The 21,219-nt window shown below is 37.4% G+C and overlaps 1 protein-coding gene across 1 annotated transcript in view; it reads right to left on the reverse strand.

The window, feature by feature from the left end:
* SPAG16 (sperm associated antigen 16) overlaps nucleotides 1–21,219 on the reverse strand; it is a 1,175,972-nt gene that overhangs the window by 1,075,840 nt on the left and 78,913 nt on the right. Inside the window, exon 9 of the mRNA XM_043996008.1 lies at nucleotides 12,384–12,493. Within this exon, the coding sequence (XP_043851943.1) occupies nucleotides 12,384–12,493 (110 nt within the window). The remainder of the gene's footprint in view (nucleotides 1–12,383; nucleotides 12,494–21,219) is intronic.

Consider the following 21,219-nt stretch of genomic DNA (forward strand, 5'->3'; position numbering starts at 1 on the left):
AAATTTATAGCCTTATTTTAATGCTATTAAAGTTCTGATATTCTGCTGTCTCCTACCCTATTAGCAGGTGCACTTCACTAGGGAAGTCCCTAGCATCTCCAAAGGGCTGCTCATGCACATGGAAATTCAGAAAAGCATAACACCAATTGCTATTATTGAACAGCAATTTCACCTCATTGATTCTGTTCTCCCCAGTGCATGTCCACATCATGATTTCATTAGAGCACTAGCCTTTAGACTGGTCTCCATCCCTCAACTTTTTCTCCCATCCAGTCTCTCCTCTACTCAGTTGTCAAACTGATCTTCCTAAAGTATAAGTCTGACTATGGCACCCCATTACCCAATAAACTTCATGGCTTCCTACTGCCTCCAAGAACAAATACAGAATTCTTCATTTGACATTCAAAGTCCTTCACAATCTGACCCCCTCCTACCTTTTGAGCTTACTTCTATCCTCATATTATATGAGTTAATGACAATAGTCTCTTTGCTGTTTCTCCCATAAGACACTCCATTTATCCATTCCAGACATTTTCAGTTGCTGTCCCCCATGCCTGGAATTGTCTGCCTCTTCATCTCCACCTTCTGGCTCCTTTCAAGTCTCAATTAAAATCTCACCTTCTCCAAGAAGCTTTTCCTGTTCCCCATTAATGCTAATGCTTTCCCTGTTGATTATCTCTGATTTACCCAAATATATATTACATGTATGTAGTTTTTGCATGTTGTCTTCCCTATTAGATTGCGAATACCTTGACTGTTGCTGTTTTTTCCTTTTTTTGTATTCTCAATGCTTAACAACGACTCTGGTCCATTGTAAGTGCTTAATAAATGCTTGTTGAGTGACTGACTATTCTATACATCTATTCTTGTTGGTTTGAGATTTTCCAACTAGATTCAAATTTACCTTGTCTTTATCAGCCAGGATTTAAAGACTTGTAAACTGAATTAATGAACAAATCAGCTTTTCTCTATAAATCCCACAGACTAAATTAACAATGCAGAAGTCAGGTCTAGAAAGTGATTCACAATAGTATGACAGCTAACTAAAAGGAAAGGGAGAAAGATGCAGTCAACAAACATTTATTAATCTTAGCATGGAAAAGACATGTATATACATGTCTTATACATGTATAAAGGGGCATGTGTCTAGAGAGGAGATGAGGAGAAGAAAGAAGGGGTATGCAAGAGAGGGAAAGATGGGGAGACAGAGACAGAGACAGAGGGAGACATGTTTATACATGTATAAAGGGGCATGTGTCTAGAGAGGAGATGAGGAGAAGAAAGAAGGGGTATGCAAGAGAGGGAAAGATGGGGAGACAGAGACAGAGACAGAGGGAGAGACAGAGACAGCACCTGAAAGAGAGGGAAAAAGACAGAGAGATTGGGTTGAGGAACAGACAGTAGGGCACGATTGATCCTTTGTACATTTCCAAATTAATAAGGGATCGCATCCCTTAGTCCCACTAGAAGACATGAAGTTCCAGAATTCATCGTTATGATATTCTTTCCATTTTTAAAATTTTTACAGGTTACATGTAAAAGAATTCAGTTAACTAATTTCCCCTTGTTGGCTTTTCTATTACTTAATTCAAGCAACTCCTGATAGTTAGAGGCCAAATTATAATCTCCATATTTCAAATCAAGCCAGTATTGAAAGACCAAAGTATATATTGGGATAGACATTCTAAAAGATGATAAGAAAGTCATGAAGATTCTGCCCTATCTCTGAAGGAATGGTCATTTCTCCAACCTAATGAAAGTGCTTAGTGCATATCTCAGATTACTATTACAAAAACATCCGGATTGAAAGTAAGGGCTGTTATTTGTTGTTCAGTTGTTTCAATTGTATACAACTCTTTGTAATTCCATTTGGAGTTTTCTTGGCAAAGATACTAGATTGGTTTGCCATTTCCTTCTACAGCTCATTTTACAGAAGAAGAAACTGAGACAAACAAAGTTAAGTGACTTGCCCGAGGTTACACTGCCAGTAAGTGTTTGAGGTCAGATATGAACTCAGGTTTTCCTGAGTTCAGAACTGGAACTCTAACTACTGTTCTATCTAGCTGCCCAGAGGTTATTATGCTACCTTCCAAAAATCAAAAGAGAAGGATTTATCCAATGATATATAAAATAATGAAAAAATAGCTACATAGGTAGGCTACTAACAACTAGTAAAAGTATGCTTTTTAATACTTAAATTTTGAATGCGATTATAGTCTCCTACTTGGTATTGCCATCTCTACTTTCCCTCCCACAATCTATTCTCCATACAGCTGCCCAATAATCTTTCTGATGTGTTGATCTGACCACGTCATTCCCTAGCTCGGAAATATCCAATGGTTCCACATAGGATAAAATACAAATACTTAGCTGCACTTTTAAAGTCCTCAATAACATGGCTTGAATATCGATTATTCCAGATATTTCATACTACTACCCTACACTACAACCACAGTGTAAAAGTAGATCTTTCCTTATCTCAATGTTCCAACTCCCATATTCTTTCAAACTCTCCTTAATGTCTAGAAAGTACTCTTTCCTCCTCTTTGTCTATTAAAGTTGGCTTAATCTGGTCAAACCAGCCCCCCAGCTCAACCCTTGAGTAAATGAGAGAGGCAAAGGACAGAACACCTATGAGATGCTTGCAGTACCCCAGCTGTGGTAATCTAAAATCTTGTCTTCTTATCTGCAGTGATCCATATAGCTATGGCTGCTGTGGAGAGGAGAACTTAGGAACTAAAATAATAATAATAATAATAATAATAATAATAATAATAATAATAATAATAATAATAATAATAATTGACAGCTAAGGTTAACAAAGTACTTCATGCAAATTATCATTTGAATCTCAAATATGTGAGTAAAGTATTACAAATATTATTATTCCCATTTTACAAATGAATCTGAGTCTATTACATTGTCCATGAGCAGAAGGTCCTGTATTGTTACTGCTTAAGAGTCAGGACCCAAAATGCATGCAGAAGAGGATGATACAGTAATAACATATCCCAGATTCAGCCTCACAGTTGTGTATCTGCTTCACAATGAACTTCATTTTCCATCACTGGGGAAGATTGGCCATTAATAAAAATCTTCAACATACACTACACCATATTCCTTTTGACTGTGCTATACTTTGAGAGTCAGAAACTGGTGTGAGGATTTGCTAATTTTACTTATGTATATTAACTTATTTAAAAAGACCATCACCCATAAAAATGAGTTTCTATAACTCATAAGAAAACGTAATATATTATAGCACTACTACAATAATTTTGCCATTTAAAATATGTTTTCTATGTTTACAGTGTTGTACAAGTTACTAAATACACTTTATACACAATCACATTTGTTCCTCTCACTCCTTGATCCAGAGAGATAGGCAGAATATAATTAGGTCTATTTTACAGATGAGGAAATTGAGGTACACAGGTCTTAAATTACTTGCCTAAAGTCACACAGCTATTAAGAGCAGAATCAGGTCTTAAACCCAGGTCATCTGATTCTAAATCTATGACAAGGATTTTGTAAGCCTGTGATTATATGAAGTGGAAAGGCCCTGTTTTCTGGCTCAGAGTATGCACAGGTATTCTGAGACTATCTCCTGTCTGTTTACTGAGAAGTGAAGTAAAGTAGTTTGTCTGCTGATCAAACACTGAGTATGCAGCCAAAACAAGCTTCCATACACTGGAACACCAAGTGTTAACACCTGCTTGAATGTAAGAGTAAACATAGGCCCAAAGCTGGCTGAAAGCTTGCTTCAGAGCTCTACTTTGTGCCAGGGTAACCTGGCTCCAGAATTAGAAGAGTCCTTAAAGATCAAAGGATCATCAATTTAGAGCTGGACCAGACATGTTCAGTAATCTAGTCCTATCCCCTCATTTTATTGAGAAGACACAGGCCTAGAAAGAAGTTAACTGACTTACCCAAAGTGATACAGTCAAGAAGTATTAAGAACATACTATATGACAGGAACTGAGGGAAGAACTAGTGACTGTCAAAATACATTTGAATCTAGACCCTTTGACTCCAAATTGAATCCTCTCTCCAATCTGCCATGCTGCCTTATTTGAAGAGTGCTTTAAACGTACTAAAAATCCTGTGACTTTGCCAGTGGAAATGGTACCCTATCATAAATTATTGTCAGAAACAAAATGCCCACAAAATTAACAACATGAAAACATGAAGAATGATAATGATGATGGTGGTGGTGGTGGTGATGATGGTGATAAGCCTTGATTCTGGTAAATATACCACTTAAAAGTTGTGAAAAATTAATAATAACAAAAAACAATAAAAGTCTACTACTAAAAAGACAATTACATTATCATAGCTTGACTATAAATTTACTTGATTGAGAGGGCTCTTAAATTAAATCATATATCCTTTGGCATTGGTTCAACTGTATATCTTAATAAAGGATTATTACTAATATCAGCAAACTAAGAATTAAACTTCCTTTAATAACAGTTTGAATGTTGTCTGTGTTGTGATACAGCGGAGGCATGAAACAAAAAAATCATTTTTTCAGAAAGTTTGTTGGGTTTTTTCCATAAAATTATTCCTGCTCACGTCATTACTATAAATTGTATACATGATCTGTTTTAAATGAAATTTCGACTTTTATGTAATTGTAAGACTAATAACTATATCCTTTCTGATCATCTCCTATATACTATGCTGCCAGAACTCTAACCATTATTAGCATCGATTTCCCCCTTCCCCCAATCAAAATCATGGATTCTGCCCCTGGGATGACAGGAGAGATAGATAGATAGATAGACAGACAGACAGACATGCTTTTGTCTTACCTTGCCCAGACTTACACTACCACACAACTTCCTGTCCATCGTCACACAATGCCTCGATTGTACAATCCTCCCTTCTGGTTCCCTATTACTTGCTGTCTTCACCCATTAGATTGTAAACTCGTTGAGGGCAGGGGATATCTCATTTTTAATCTCTTTATCCCCAGAGTTTAGCACAGATTAAGTGTGTAATCAATCTTCAGTTAGTCTATCTATCTATCAAGCTATCTTCATACCTACCTGTCTAAGTTAAATTTAAACTTTCTATGGCAGCGATTAATTTTTAAAAATATTTCTTCACCAAAATATACTAACCCACTCACAAATTTTATATATTTTTCTTTCCTTGGTTTTATCTTTTATTCACTTTGTACTTCATAAAAGAACTACTTCAATGTTTAGTTTCTTACCCTGTGAGAGTAGCCCTACATTTTCTTTTAAAAAAAAAATGTTTCTCTGATTATTAGTGATATTTGTTTCATTATTGAACAATTACTGATCATTTTAATTCTGTTTCTTTGAAAACCATTTTTTTCATATCTTTTAACCAGTTTTCTATTGGGAAAAGCTTTTACACTTATGTATTAATATAATTTCCCTATAGATTTTAAAATATATATACAATCATGTTAAATATATTCCCATATAAGTCATGTTGTGGAAAAAAAAGAATCAGAACAACAGGGGAAACCTGCAAGAAAGAAAAAAAAAACCAACGAAATGAAAATAGTATGCTTTGATCTGTAGTCAGACTTCAGAGTTCTTTTTCTGGATGTGGAGAGCATTTTCCATCGTGAGTCTTTTGGGATTGTCTTGGATCAGCCCTACCTTGTCAATTCACCAAACTTGGCACACTGATCAATCACCCATTTTGTGTGAGGCACTATTCTACACTCTGGGGATTACAAAGCACACCAGTCCCTCCCTCAAGTAGCTTACATTCTACTAGGGGTGGGGATGGGAGGGGGTGTGTGGGAGGGGGTTGCATGTACACAGAAAAATAAATACAAAGTATGGGCAAGGCAATTTTAGGAGACTGAATACACTAATAATTGGAAGGAACAGGAAAAGTCTCAATTAGGAAAAGATATCTGAGCTAATCTCTAAAGGAAGATAAGGATTAAATGCTCACACTAATTAAATCACTGTTTCAAATTATCAAATAAATTCAACTCTACTCCATGATTATGAGATGCTTTACTACCATTTAGTCTGCCAGTATGATTATAAGAGAGAAATGATTGTATGCATTGAAAGGGACCAAAGGTAGAGGAGTGTTGGCAGAACTCTCCCATTAATAACGGGGAATCCAAGTGGTAACTTACATTATGGAAAGAGTTCATCACAAGTTTGAGTTAGGGGCCATGGAGATGAAGGAAAAAGGGCTATGTACGATGGCAGTAGTGATTGACAGTAGTAAAATGGGAAGTGAGTTGAGTTCCAAAGCTAGCTCAATCACTAACTAACTGCAAACACTTAGTAAAATCACAGCCATTCTCCAACAAACTGTGCTAAATGCTGGGGATACATAAAAAAGCAAAAATATTGTCCCTGTCCTCAAAGAGCTCATATTCTAATGAGGGAAACAAATGTATAAACAACCAGGTACATATAAGATATCTACATAGTTGAGGTGAGATAATCTGAAAGGGGAAGAAATTTGAGAGGTGAAGGTGAAGGGTAAAGCAGCTCTAGCATGGAGATCAGCCAATGTGAAGAAATGATGAGAGGAGATAGAGTGCTGTATTTGAGGAACAGCAAGGAGGCCAGTGTAACTGAGTCGCAGAGCACATGGAGAAGGGGAAAAAGTAAAAAATACTGGACTGGGAAGAAAGGTCAGATGTGAAGGGCTTTTTAAATGCCAAATAGAGGAATTTATATCTTGTACTGGAGGTCACTACATAGGAGGAAGTGACATGGGCAGGCCTGTGCTTTAGAAAAAATCATTTTGGCAGCTGAGTAGAAGGTGGACTGGATTGGGGAAAACTTGAGGCAGGGCGACAGGTTAGAAGGCTCTTATCATAGTTTAGCCAAAAGGCTATTAGGCCCCATAGTTGAGGAGTGATTATATGAGTGGAAAGAAAAGGATATAAAGGAGAGTTGTTGTGAAAAGAGACAACAAAATTTGGTGACAGATTAGATTAGATACCTGGGGTAAGCATGAGGAGTTGAGCATATCAAAATTGTTGGTCTGGGGAAATGATAAGGTTTGGGGAAAAGAAAATGGGTTCTCTTTTGGATATGTTAAGTTTGATATGCCTACAGGAAATTCAGTTCAAGATATCCTAAAAGCAGTGGATGAGGTGGAACTGGAGCTCAAGAGAAAGAATAGGGCTGGAGATAGATACAGTTATAGATATAAATATGTAGATATGGATACATATATAGACAGACACATATATATATATGCATATATAACAAATACATACATATATTATGTATACTATAGATGAATATGTGTGTGTGTTCATTTGTATACACATACACTTTAGAATCATCTTCATAGATAACATAATTGATCCCCTTGTGGCTGATGATATCATTAAGTCAGCCAGCATAGAAGAAAAGAAACTCACAAACAAGCGTTACCTGAATAAAAAGCCAGCAAAAGAGACTCAGAAAGGACTAGTTGGTTAGACAAGAGGAAACCAGGAGAGAGAAGTGTTATGAAAACGCAGAAAGGTCAGAATCACTGGGAAGATAGGGTGCCTTAATAGTGTCAGATGCTGCAGAGATCAAGAAGGATGAGAATTCAGAAAAGACCATTAAATATGGCAATTAATAGACCATTGGTACCTTTGAAGAGAAAATAGCTTATCATCAATAACCATGAATGACTGATCTAGAGCCAGATATCCTGGAGAATGATATCAAATGGGCCTTGGAAACATTGTTAACAATAAGGCTAGTAGAGGTGATGGAATTCCAGGTAAGCTATTTAAAACCCTAAAAGATGATACTGTTAAAGTATTGCACTCAATATGTCAACAAATATGGAAAACTCAACAGTGGCCACTGAATTGGAAAAGATCAGTTTACGTCCCAATCCTAAAGAAGGGCAATGCCAAGGAAAATTCAAATTACTGAACAATTATGCTCGTTTCACATGCCAGGAAGGTTATAGTTAAGATTCTGCAAGCTAGACTTCAGCGATATGTGGACTAAGAATTAACAGAAGAGCAGACTGTTTTTCAGAGGCAGAGGAACTAGAGACCAAATTGTCAACATTCACTGGATTATGGAGAAAGCAAGGGAGTTCCAGGAAAACATCTACTTCTGCTTTATCCACTGTGCCACCTAGTTGCCCCTTGCCTTTCTTTGTAACCAGAGCACTTAGAAAGAAGCCTGAGGGCAGCTAGGTGGCATAGTGGATAAAGCACTAGCCCTGGATTCAGGAGGACCTGAGTTCAAATCTGGCCTCAGACACATGACACTTACTAGCCGTGTGACAAGTCACTTAACCCTCACTGCCCTGAAAAAAATAGAATGAAAAAAAAACTGGCTTGAAGCTTAACATCTAAAACAACAACAACAACAACAATAACAACACTAAGATCTTAGCAACTGACCTCATCACTTCCTGGCAAACAGAGGGAAAAGAAATGGAAGCAGCGTCAGATTTTATATTCTTGGACTCAAAGATTAATGAAGTTGGCAACCACAGCCATAAAATTAAAAGACAATTGCTCCTTGTAATGAAAGATATGGAAAATCTGGACACCATACTAAAAAAACAGAGACTACCTTGCTGAAAAATACTCATAGAGTCAAAGCTATGTTTTTTCCAGTAGCGAGGCAGGGCTGTGAGAGTCGGACTACAAGGACAGCTGAGCAGTGCAGAATGGAGGCTTTTGAGCTGCAATATTGCAGAAGACTTTTGAGAGTCCCTTGGACAGCAGAGAGATCAAATCAGTCAATACTTAAAATTAAATGAGGCTGTTCATTGGAAAGTTATCTACTGAAGCTGAGGCTTAAATATCTTGGCCACCTAATGAGAAGACAGGACTCATAGGAGAAGACCCTGATGTTGGGGAAAATGAAAGGCAAAAGGAAACAGGGCCGGCAGACAATGAGATGACTAGATAATGTCATGGAAACAAGGAACATGAATTTGGACAGACTTCAGAGATAGTGGAGGATAGAAGGGCCTGGAGTGCCGTGGTCCACAGGGTCATGAAAAATCAGATAGGACTGAATGACTGAATAAGAACAACAAACTTTGGAGAAGGTTGTTTAATTTGAATGATGAGGTAGATTGTGAAAGATTTAAAAGGGAGAAGAAATGGAGACACCTATTGTAGCTAATTGTCTCAAAGAGCTTAAAGGAAAGGATTGAGGAGATATGAAACAATAACTAGTGGGAATGATAGGATCAAGTGAGGGTTGGTTTTTGTTTGCTTGTTGGTTGTGGGTTTGGGGGTTTTGTTTGTTTTAAAGAATAAGGGAGACAAGGGTGTGTTTGTAGGCAGCAGTTAAAGAGCCATTAAACTGAGAAAGTTTGGAGATAAAGGAAAGTGGAGATGATATTGGGGGAACTCTGCTAAAGAAGATAGGAGAGTGTGAGACCAAGGCAACATGCAGAGAGGCTGGTCTTGGCAAAGGAAAAGGCCACCTCTTTATCTGAGACCAGAGGTAAAGGAAGAAGTTGCTAGGGAAGATTTCTGAATAAAAATGACAACAACAACAATAACAATAATAGCATTTACATAGCACTTTAATATTAAGATAGATTATGTCATCTGATTCTGACAACAACCTTATGAAATAGGGTCTATTTGTAAAGTATGTATTCCTATTTCACAAATGGTGTGAAGAGGGAGGAGTTCTCAGTGACTGGCCTCCATTTTTCAGTGAAATCTGAGACAAAGTCACATGAAGATGAGAAGATAGTGAGGAGTACTGTGAGGGGCTTAAGAAAAGAGAATGGAACAGCAACTTAATTAAGGAGTAGATTATTTTGCCTTGCTCAGTTGAGATTAGACAGTAAATTTATAATGAATCCAATCATCAGGGTTTCATGAGTTTCCCCAGCTTTGTTCATTAGGAAGTGGACAAGAAAGAATGAAGTGAATAGTGGGGCAATTGGGAAGGGATATTCTATTTATTTCAATTTTTTAAAAAGCTTCCGGGGGGCAGCTAGATGGCGAAGTGGTTAAAGCGCTGGCCCTGGATTCAGGAATACCTGAGTTCAAATCCAGCCTCAGACACTTAACACTTACTAGCTGTGTGACCCTGGGCAAGTCACTTAACCCCCATTGCCTCACTAAAAAAAAAAAAAAAATTAAAAAAAAAAAAAAAAGCTTCCACTACATGCAAGATACTACTAGATTTTGGCTACACAAAGAATAAAAATAAAAGTCTTTTCAAGGAGGTTACATCCTGAGTGTGTAGGGGAATGTAAGCCATGGTTACAAAAGTAAGTAAACAGAAAGCATGAGAAAAGTAATGAAAAGCAATCAATGGCAAAAGAGAGAGAGGGAAGACCTTTCAAGAAAGGTCTACAGTAGGAGGCAGCACTGGGGCAGGGCTTTGCAGGAAACCAGGAATTCCATGAAGCAAAGATTAGGGCAGGAGAGTGCTGCCCAAAGGGAGGGGGGGGGGTAGGGAGGGGATATGCGTGCGTGCGTGTGTGTGTGTGTGTGTGTGCGTGTGCATGTGTGTGTCTGCGTCTGCGTGTGTGTGTCTGCGTGTGCATGTGTGTGAAACAGCTCAGAAACACTTTGAAGTTTAGTCTGAATCATTAACTTTTTCTCCATCGTGTTATTAAGTCTAGACAATCAATAGAACAACAAACCAAGCCCTGCTTCACAGTCTTTGCTGATTTTTTCACTGATCACAGTGAACATTTCATAATCAGCTCTCCCACACCAATTTGAACTAACTCCAGGATACTCCTGGATTGGGGGAGAGGGAAAGTATATCTCAGGCATGAAGAAACCTCCTGGGCAAAAACCCAGAGGCAAAATGAGAAACACTGAATATAAAGCCAGCAGGCTGGTTTGACCAGAAGAGAGAGTGACAAAGTGAAGTAACATGAAATAAGTTTAGAAAGTTAGTTGGGAGCCAGAATGTGAGGGGCTTTAAATGCCAAATTAAAGATCCTGCATTTTATCATATAGTACCTAAGGGCCCTTCAAGTTTTGTGGATTTGGCGGGGGGGAATCTGTATTCTAGAAATGTCCTATCCATTTGGGTACATGATTGATAGCTTTTTGATGTAGTACAAATTTACTTTCCAGATAGAATGGCAGCTTCCCTAATGTTAGTTTATAGTAAGATGGAAGTGAGGACCAACTGAATGCAAGTCTGAGAAGGTTATTTTATGGTCAAAAAATTCCCAGTTTAGGGTGAGCTACCATGAACTTTGTAACCCACGACTGTCATTTTTCTGATGAATTTGTTTTGTGCTTTTATCCTTTTTCTCTAAATAACTAGTAAAAACCATTTTTGAAAATGCATTTCTATTTCTAGGTGAGTTAATGGAAAACACAGAGTGAGCTCACAGGCAAAGCCCAGCCTGGTGGCAGTGGTGGAGAATGACAGAGAAGAGGGCCCTCCCTATGCATATGGGAGATACCAGGTGGCAAAGCTGTGGTTACAAAAAGAAGGGACAATTCCAGACAGGATCCAGGGCACTGAGGATGCCCATCTTGTTGCATTCTCACACATCTTTCACTACCTCATCACTCTAAAAATACAATAAGGTTTAATTTCATAGTCAACAGAATGGGCTTAGTATGATTTCATGGGAATCCTTGAGTCCTACCATCCTCCACCCCCAAAAAATATCACCTGAATAAAGATGACAGAAATTATTTTAAGGAAAGAGCTTTTCATTCCATATAGACACAAATGAGTTTAAATGGCAATGTGTGATTGATGTAACATTAGTGTAGAATTATAACACTGTATGACTATATGAGTTTCAGTTGAATTGCAATTAGTCACTCAATCAACATATGTAAATGATTGAAATCAAATCCTTTCTGTTTTTGAAGAAAGAAACCTGAAGGCAGTAGGGGGCCAGCGGAAGGTGAAATGGGACAAGAGTTTGCCATCAAAAAGGACTGAGATAGAAGCAGACTGGAGGAACAGAAGAGAATCTTTGAAGGCTTCATGATTTTGACCAGTGTCAAACCTGTTTTCTTTCAAATTGGCTGAACCAAAAAGAACCTGTCCACAGAGTCATTTTTGTCCAACAGTCACTACTTTGCATGATTTATGTAATTTGTTTCATTTGTTTGTTTTTGGGTTTTTTAACTTGACAGACTTCATAAAAAGGATCATTGTTTCCAAAGTAACTAAAGTATTATTAGGCAATTCAATTGAAAATACGAAAAGATAGATATTATCACTTTGTAAAGGGTTTGAGACTATAAAGGAAATTGATAGCACAAACAAAAATCAATCTTATTACTGGATAGTAACACTGCATAATTATAACTCTTCCTTTCATCTACCTTTTTAAAAGATCTTTTAAATTAAATTAATAAATTGTTCTACAAATCTAAACATCAATTTATAACTTGTTCCTAGGTTAAATGTGAAGCAATAAAATAAAATATTTCATACCTTTGTATTGGATTTCAGTTTTATTTTAGGTCTGGCTTGTTCCCTGGCTTCACGAATAGCTTTCTGGGTTGGACCTTCTGGCTTATCTTCTCTGTCACATCTGTGACCTACTGTAAAATAAAACAATTTCTTTTATGTATGATTTTTCCTCTTCTGAAATAGAGCTCCTTCTAATTGAAAAACATTTCCAGCCTAACAAGGCAATGAAATAAATGATAATAAAAAAAAGATTCTATTTAAGTAATTATTTAATAGACCATAAGACTAAAGGAATAAAAAGGAGATAAATGGTTACTAATGTCAGACCTAGATGTGAAAACAAGAGAGAAAAATGGGGAAGAAAAAGGAATGATAAAAGAAAATCTAAATATCTTACACAAAGGAAATGGAATATTATTTCCTATGTGAGTTCTAAAAATGAGGACGATGGAAGAAAAATTGATTATTTAAAATACCTGTAATCTAATCTCCTAATCGTTTCTTAATAATTATTGAATAGTTTCAACAGGAAATAAACTATTTGCTAAAACTGAAAGAAAGAAAAGGTCTTCCCTTTTTTCTTTTTCTCTCTTTTTCACCTCTTTCTCTTTGTTGCTTTGTTGCTTTGATTGATGGTGAGATTATAATGCTGAAAACATGACCAAGTGAATCATCTCTGTGCTGAGATTAAGACACACAGTACACACACACATACACACACACCAACTGAAACCCCTACAGAAATCTGGTGGCTTCTCCTTGACAGAGCCCACTTCCACAATCATGGCAGCAACCTCATGCTATAAAGGTCTAAGGGCAAGCACAACCTCAACTTGCAGCTGCTGAACACCTACTATGCCATTTTTGGTTAAAGGTCCAGAAAGGATAAAGTCCCCACAAAAGATGGGTCATTTGACAAGGAAGCTAACCGTGGCATCCTACTCTCCTTCCAGAAAATTCAGAACTACTTAGAGGCTGTCAGTGAGGAATCGGAATGCATAACTCTCACCTTCAATTCTTATGCCAAACTGGTGCCAATGGACTTGGAAAAGGTATAATCATGGTAGCTGCCTGAGGTGATGGTAGTGTTTTGTTAAACACCCTTCATCTCTCACCATCTATTTCTATAGCCCTTTAGGGGGCTAGGAAAACCATCTAAGTCCAGTAGCATAGGAGACATTAGTGGTCAAAGAAATGGCCAGCAGAAAAAGAACAACCCAGTACCATAAACAAACCTATAAATCTAGGATGGAGGCCAGGTGTCAAGTGCCACCCTAAATAAATCTATTTTGGTGCTACTTTTTAGAATGCTTGCCAGAAGCTGCAGACCCCTAGAATAGAAGACATGACAACTGAAGCTATAGAAGAACTAAGAAGTTTACTGTATTAGACAATAGAGACTATATAGGCATGAGGAACATACACAATTACAAAAAGCAAGCCTTGACAAAAGTCACAGATGAAAGTCAACAATCCCCAGAGCGGCACTTCAGAGCATACATCCCAGAACTGTTCCAGTATTGGCAAAGTAACAAAAAATATTTATGCTAAGAGCAACTGCTTCTAAATAGTTTCTAGCAGGTAGCAAGAACCAACATGTTTTCCTTCTTCATCAGATAAGCACAACTTCTGATTGTAAACATACTTTTGAACACGTATTATACATGTTTTGACAAAATAATAAAGATTCCAAAACACTAAGTTTGTGCCACTTTCCTAAGGTTACAAATCACACAGAATTTAAATTGCATTCATTTTAAATGCCAGGTAGGTGGTGCAGTGGATAAAGTGCTGGGCCTCAAGACTCCACTTCCTAAGTTCAAATCGGGTCGCAGACACTTCTTAGCTCTGTGACCCTGGGCAAGTCACTTAACCATGTTTGCCTTAGTTCCTCATCTGTAAAATAAGCTGGAGAAGGAAATGGCAAATCACTCCAGTATCTTTGCCAAGAAAACCCCATATGTGGTCACAAAGAGTTGGATATGACTGGAACAAATAAATAAAAATTATTGGAAACTTCAATTTGCAAAAGTGTGGGCAAAGTCTTTTATGAGACAAACTAATTATTAATGTTTACAACATTCTTTCCTAGTATGCTCCACTCTCTGATCGTCATCATTATTGAAAATCTAATGATTGATAACATCTGACCAAAGTTTATTAAACAACTTGGTGTGTGGAGATCACTATGAGAAGAGAAATACTGGTGAAAATGCACAGAGAAGACACTGCCCTTGTTCTCCTGGAAATTATAATCCAGTAGGATAGGTGACACACACAGGGTAAGTACATAAAAGAGGTAGCAGCAAAGGATCACTGAGGTCCAAGGAAAGAAGAAACAGTACCAGCAGGAGGATCACGGAACAGTTCTGCAAGTGAATTAGCTTGTGAAGGAGTGCAGAAGCCTCCCCACCACCCCCCCACCTCCCACAGCAAACAGATATAAGTAAGCAATTTGCGAGAACAATCAGCCATGAATCTTAACCATAAGAACAACAAAGAAATGAACATCTCATTTCTACAAGTATGGTGAAGAAAAGAACAGTTAAATGGTTTGAGATTATGATATATTTATGTTTCCACCAGTGTCAAGTAACAAATCAATGGATCATCCCACTAAAGAAGATAAAAGAGATGGAGGAATACCTCTCTATTTTCTAGATTACATGGAAGAATGAAGAGTTCCTTGAAATAGTGCAAGAAGCAGGTAAAAAAAAACACTAAGTAGGGCAAAAAGGGTTTGGCAGAAGGGAAGAGCATGGGAGGGAGACGACTGTGACCCAGAAAGAAGGAGAAGAAAAGGATCACCAAAACCACTGAATCTAAATAACAGGGATAACTTCCTATAAGGGGTAACAGTGGACCTTATAAGGAATAAGAAAATCTTTATGTGATATAAGAAATAATGACATAAAAAGGAAAGAAGTTGTCCAATACTGGGAAGAAGATAACAGAATTTTAGAGATAGTAAGTGACCTCAACATCCATTCAGTCAAACCCTACCCAAAAAAGAGCCCCTACTACCACATGCATGCCCAATAAATGGTTTCCCATTCTCTAGAAGAGTAGCAATGATTGTCGACTCCTTTGGCACTGAAATAGCCATTAAAGAGGAAATATGGTAAAGGGGTAAAAGAACTGAATTTGGAGTAGGAAAAAGGTTCAAAACCTGGCTCTACCACCTGTGTAACTTTGGGCAAAGTACTTACTCTTCTTGGTCTCAGCTTAATGTAAAAATAAGAAGTTTGGGCTACATGGCTTTCCAGATCTAGGCTTAAGATTCTATTATTCTCCTCTGACAGGACCAGAGGGAAATTTAATGTGTGTGTGTGTGTGTGTGTGTGTGTGTGTGTGTGTGTGTGTGTGTGTGTGTGTGAGAGAGAGAGAGAGAGAGAGAGAGAGAGAGAGAGAGAGAGAGAGAGAGAGAGAGAGAGAGATGTGATGATGTGATGAAGAGCTTCCTAAAGCTTAACAAGCCTAACAATGAGTGTCTATTTGTGGTTATTGACATAAAAGCAAATGATGTCCCCAGATACACAGAGGTTATAAATATAAATTGTCTTTGATGTGATGATATAAAGAAAATTAAGGGGTGGGAAAAAGGAGTTTATGGGGAGAAGAGGAAAGGGGAGGTGGAATGGGGTGAATTCTATCATATGAATCGGTGCAAAAAACCTATTACAATAGGATGGGATTACAAGGGAGGGATGAATATTGTTTCAATTTTACTCTCACTAGTTTTGATTCAAAGAGGGAATAACATATACATTCATTTGGATAGAGAAACAGCATATTCTTTAGGGAAGTAAAAGGGTAAGGGGAAAAGTGGGGGACTGATAGAAGGGAGGACAGAAGCAAGGGAGAAAAGGGTAAAGAAAAGGGAGGGGGTGATAAAAGGGAGGGCAGATTGGAGGAGGCAGGGGTAAGAAGCAAAAGGTTGGTGAGGACGAATAGGGTGAAAGAAGGGGAGAGAAAGTACAAAGGAGGTAAATAGAATGGAGGGGAATAGATAGTTAGTAATAATAACTGTGAATGTGAATGGGATGAACTCTGCCATAAAACAGAAGCAAATAGCAGAGTGGATTAAAAGCCAGAATCGTACAATATGCTATTTACAAGAAACACATTTGAAGCAGAGGTATACACACAGAGTAAAGGTAAAAGGTTGGAGCAGAATATATTATGCTTCAGCTAAAGTCAAAAAAGCAGGGGTAGCAATCGTTATCTCAGACAAAACAAAGGCAAAAATAGATCTAATTAAAAGAGATAAAGAAGGAAACTACATCTTGCTAAAAGGTACTATAGATAATGAAGTATAATCAATACTAAACATGTATGTGCCAAGTGGTATAGCATTCAAATTCTGAGAGGAGAAGTTAAATGAGTTACAAGAAGAAATAGACAGCAAAACTAAACTAGTGGGGGATCTGAATCTTCCCCTTTCAGAATTAGATAAATCTAGACATAAAATAAATAAGAAAGAAGTTAAAGAAGTAAATGGAATGTTAGAAAAGTTGCACATGATAGATGTCTGGAGAAAATTGAATGGGGATAGAAAGGAATATACCTTTTTCTCAGCAGTACATGGCACATTTTCAAGAATTGACCATGTATTGGGGCACAAAAACCTCATAGTCAAATGCAGAAAAGCAGAAATAGTAAATGCATCCTTCTCAGAGCATGATGCAATAAAAATGACATATAATAAAGAGCCATGGAAAAGGTAGATTGAAAATAAATTGGAAACTAAATAATTTCATTCTAAAGAATGAGTGGGTCAAACAACAGATCATAGAAACAATCAATAACTTCATTCAAGAGAATGACAATAATGAGACAACATACCAAAATCTATGGGATATAGCCAAAGCAGTGCTTAGGGGAAATTTTATATCTCTAACTGCTTACATCAATAAAAAAGAGAAAGAGGAGATCAAAGAATTGGGTATGCATGCAACTTTAAAAGCTAGAAAAAGAACATATTTAAAAATCCCTAATTAAATACTAAATTAGAAATCCTGAAAATTAAAGGAGAAAATAATAAAATTAGAAGCAAGAAAACTATAGAATTAATCAATAAAACTAGGAGATGGTTTTATGAAAAAACAATAAAATCGATAAACCATTGGTTAATTTGATTTAAAAAAAGAAAGAAGAAAACCAAATTACCAGTATCAAAAATGAAAGGAGTGATTTTACCACCAATGAAGTGGAAATTAAAGCAATAATTAGGAACTATTTTGCCCAACTCTATGCCAATAAATTTGACAATCTAAGTGAAATGGATAAATATTTGCAAAAATACAAACTGCCCAGGTTAACTGAAGAGGAACTAAAATGCTTAAATAAGCCCATATTAGAAAAAGAAATTGAACAAGCCATTAATGAACTCCCTAAGAAAAAAATCTCCAGGCCCAGATTGGTTTACAAGTGAATTCTACCAAACATTTAAATAATAATTAATTACAATATTATACAAATTATTTGGAAAAATAGGTGAAGAAGGAGTTCTACCAAATTCGTTTTATGACACAAATATAGTGTTGATACCAAAACCAGGCAGAGCAAAAACAGAGAAAGAAAATTATAGACTAATTTCCCTAATGAATATTGATGTAAAAACCTTAAATAAGATATCAGCAAGGAGATTACAGCAAGTGTTCACCAGGATAATATACTATGACCAGGTGGGATTTATACCAGGAATGCAGGGAAACTATTAATATAATCAACCACATCAATAAGAAAACTAACCAAAATCATATAATTATCTCAATAGATGCAGAGAAAGCTTTTGACAAAATACAGCACCCATTCCTAATAAAAACACTAGAAAGCTTAGCAAAAGGTGGGGCTTTCCTTAAAATAATAAGCAGTATCTACCTAAAACCATCAGCAAGCATAATATGTAATGGAGATAAGTTAGAGGCATTCCCAATAAGATCAGGGGTGAAACAGAGATGTCCGTTATCACCTCTATTATTTAATATTGTACTAGAAGTGTTAGCTTTAGCAATCAGAGAAGAAAAAGGAATTAAAGGAATTAAAATAGGCAAGGAAGAAACAAAACTATCAATCTTTGCAGATGATATGATGGTATACTTAGAGAATCCTAGAGAATCAACTAAAAATTTACTTGAAACAATTAACAATTTTAGCAAAGTAGCAGGATATAAAATAAATCCACATAAATCATCAGAATTTCTATACATGACCAACAAAGTCCAGCAGCAAGAGACAAAAAGAGAAATTTCATTTAAAGTAACAGTAGACAATATAAAATACTTGGGAGTCTACTTGCCAAGACAAATCCAGGAACTCTATGAACACAATTACCAAACACTTTTCACACAAATCAAATCAGATCTAAATAATTGAAAAATATCAATTGCTCATGGGTAGGCCAAGTTAATATAATAAAAATGTCAATTCTACCTAAATTAATTTACCCATTCAGTGCCATACCAATCAGACTACCTAAAACTTATTTTATAGAGCTAGAAAAAAATAATAACAAAATTCATCTGGAAAAACCAAAGGTCAAGAATATCAAGGGAACAGGGGCAGCTAGGTGGTACAGTGGATAGAGCACTGGCCCTGGAGTCAAGAGGACCTGACTTCAAATCCAGCCTCATACACTTAACACTTACTGGCTGTGTGACCCTGAGCAATTCACTTAACCCCAATTGCCTCACAAAAAAAAAAAAAAAAAAAAAAAAAGAATATCAAGGAAACTAATGAAAAAATGCACAGGAAGTTGGGTTAGCTGTACCAAATTTGAAGCTCTACTATAAAGCGGCAGTCATCAAAACTATATGGTACGAGGCAGCTAGGTGGCACAGTGGATAAAGCACCGGCCCTGGATTCAGGAGTACCTGAGTTCAAATCAAGCCTCAGACACTTAACACTTACTAGCTGTGTGACCCTGGGCAAGTCATGTGTCAGAGTGCTATGTCGCCTCCATTGATACACATCGGTAGCTACCAGTTGGATATCGTAAGCCAATTCTCGTATCTTGGCTCTATTGTCAGTGACAATTTGTCACTTGATTCTGAGATCAATCAGAGGATTGGGAAAGCTACTTCAACCATGGCTAAACTTGCCAAGCGTGTCTGGGCAAACAGTAAACTGACAAGACAAACCAAATTTGCCGTCTATAGAGCATGCGTCCTGAGTACCTTACTGTATGGCAGCGAAACATGGACTACATACACTAGACAAGAGAAGAAGCTTAACAGCTTCCACATGTGCTGCCTTCGGCGCATCCTTGGCACGTCTTGGTCAGATAGGATCACCAACACAGAAGTGCTCCAATGTGGGCAACTTCTGAGCATCTACATGCTACTGAAACAAAGACAGCTACACTGGCTCCATCATGTGCACAGCATGCAAGACAGGCACATTACTAAAGACCTACTCTATGGTGAGTTAGCCTCAGGCCAAAGCCCTGCTGGACGCCCCCAGCTTCGCTACAGAGATGTATGCAAGCGAGACTTGAGGGCTCTGGGAACAGACACCGGCAGCTGGGAGGAGATGGCCAAGGACCTCGCCCAATGGAGTTCAGTACTCAGGAGCAGCTTATGCACAGCTGAGATGGGCCTCCAAGCTCTGGAGGAAGAAAAACAAATGAGACACAGGAACCGACGGACAACAGAGAGCAAAGTTTTCCGATGTCCACATTGCGGCAGGAGCTGCGGCTCCCGTATTGGACTGCACAGCCACACTGTGGCCTGTGGCTCTTCAAGGGGCTGATCCATGGTCATCCATGACTGGCAGAAGCCTACTACATATATAACCTATATCAGATTACTTGCTGTCTTGTGGGGGAGGGGGGGGTTCAGAGGAAGGGAGAAAAAATTAAAACTAGAAATCTTACAAAAATAAATGTTGAAAACTATCTCTACATGTAACTGGAAAATAATCAAATATTTTTATAATTAAAAAAGACGTCAGTTAAGAGTATATGTATGTATACATGTTATTTCTATAGGATCCTTTGAGGAAAGAGCTCTGACAACTCTGGGGATTAGGAAGGGATACCTATAGAAGGTGGTTCATGAGCTGAGGCATGATAGGAGCCAGAGTTCCCAAATCGTGGAAGTGAGCAAAGAATTCATTCTCGGCAGGTATGTGGAAAGGCAGAAAATCAAGAAGTAGGAAGCCAAGTTCAGGAAACAGCACAGAAAGCAGCAAGGTTTGGCCAGTATATAGTATGTAATGTGAAATAAGCTTTGAAAGGAAGGCGAGAGCCAGAGTACTAAGGGCTTCAAATATTAATCTAGAGAGTTTGTGTTTTATCATGAGGGGCATGAGGGAGCTTCTAAAGGCTATTGAGCAGGAGAGTATCATGATCCAACTGGTGCTTCAAGAAGATGCTTTTGGCAGAATTGTGGAGGCCGTATTGAAGGAGGGAATACAAATCTAGGAAGACAAATTAAACACTATTAAAATTAAATTAAACATGGGGCAGCTAGTTGGTGCAGTGGATGGAGCACCGGCCCTAGATTCAAGAGGACCTGAGTTCAAGTCTGGCCTCAGACACTTGACACTAGCTGTGTGACCCTGGGCAAGTTACTTAACCCCAATTGCCTCAACAAAATTAAAAAATAAATAAATAAATATTTAAAAAAAAAATTAAATTAAACACGATTTAAAAAGTCAGGTTAAGAGCTAATAAACACCTGAACTAATATGGCAGCCATTTAAGTGGAGAGAAAGGGATAAATGCAAGATATGTTGTCAAGGTAGAATAAAGCACAAAGGTACCTGAAATAATCTTTCTTCAATAATTAAGAAAAACAAAAGCAAAAGTGTTTCTCCAATACCAAACTAACAACTGAAAGGCAGAATATAACAT

Source organism: Dromiciops gliroides, chromosome 3 (genome assembly GCF_019393635.1).
Source record: "Dromiciops gliroides isolate mDroGli1 chromosome 3, mDroGli1.pri, whole genome shotgun sequence".
Classification (NCBI taxonomy): Eukaryota; Metazoa; Chordata; class Mammalia; order Microbiotheria; family Microbiotheriidae; genus Dromiciops; species Dromiciops gliroides.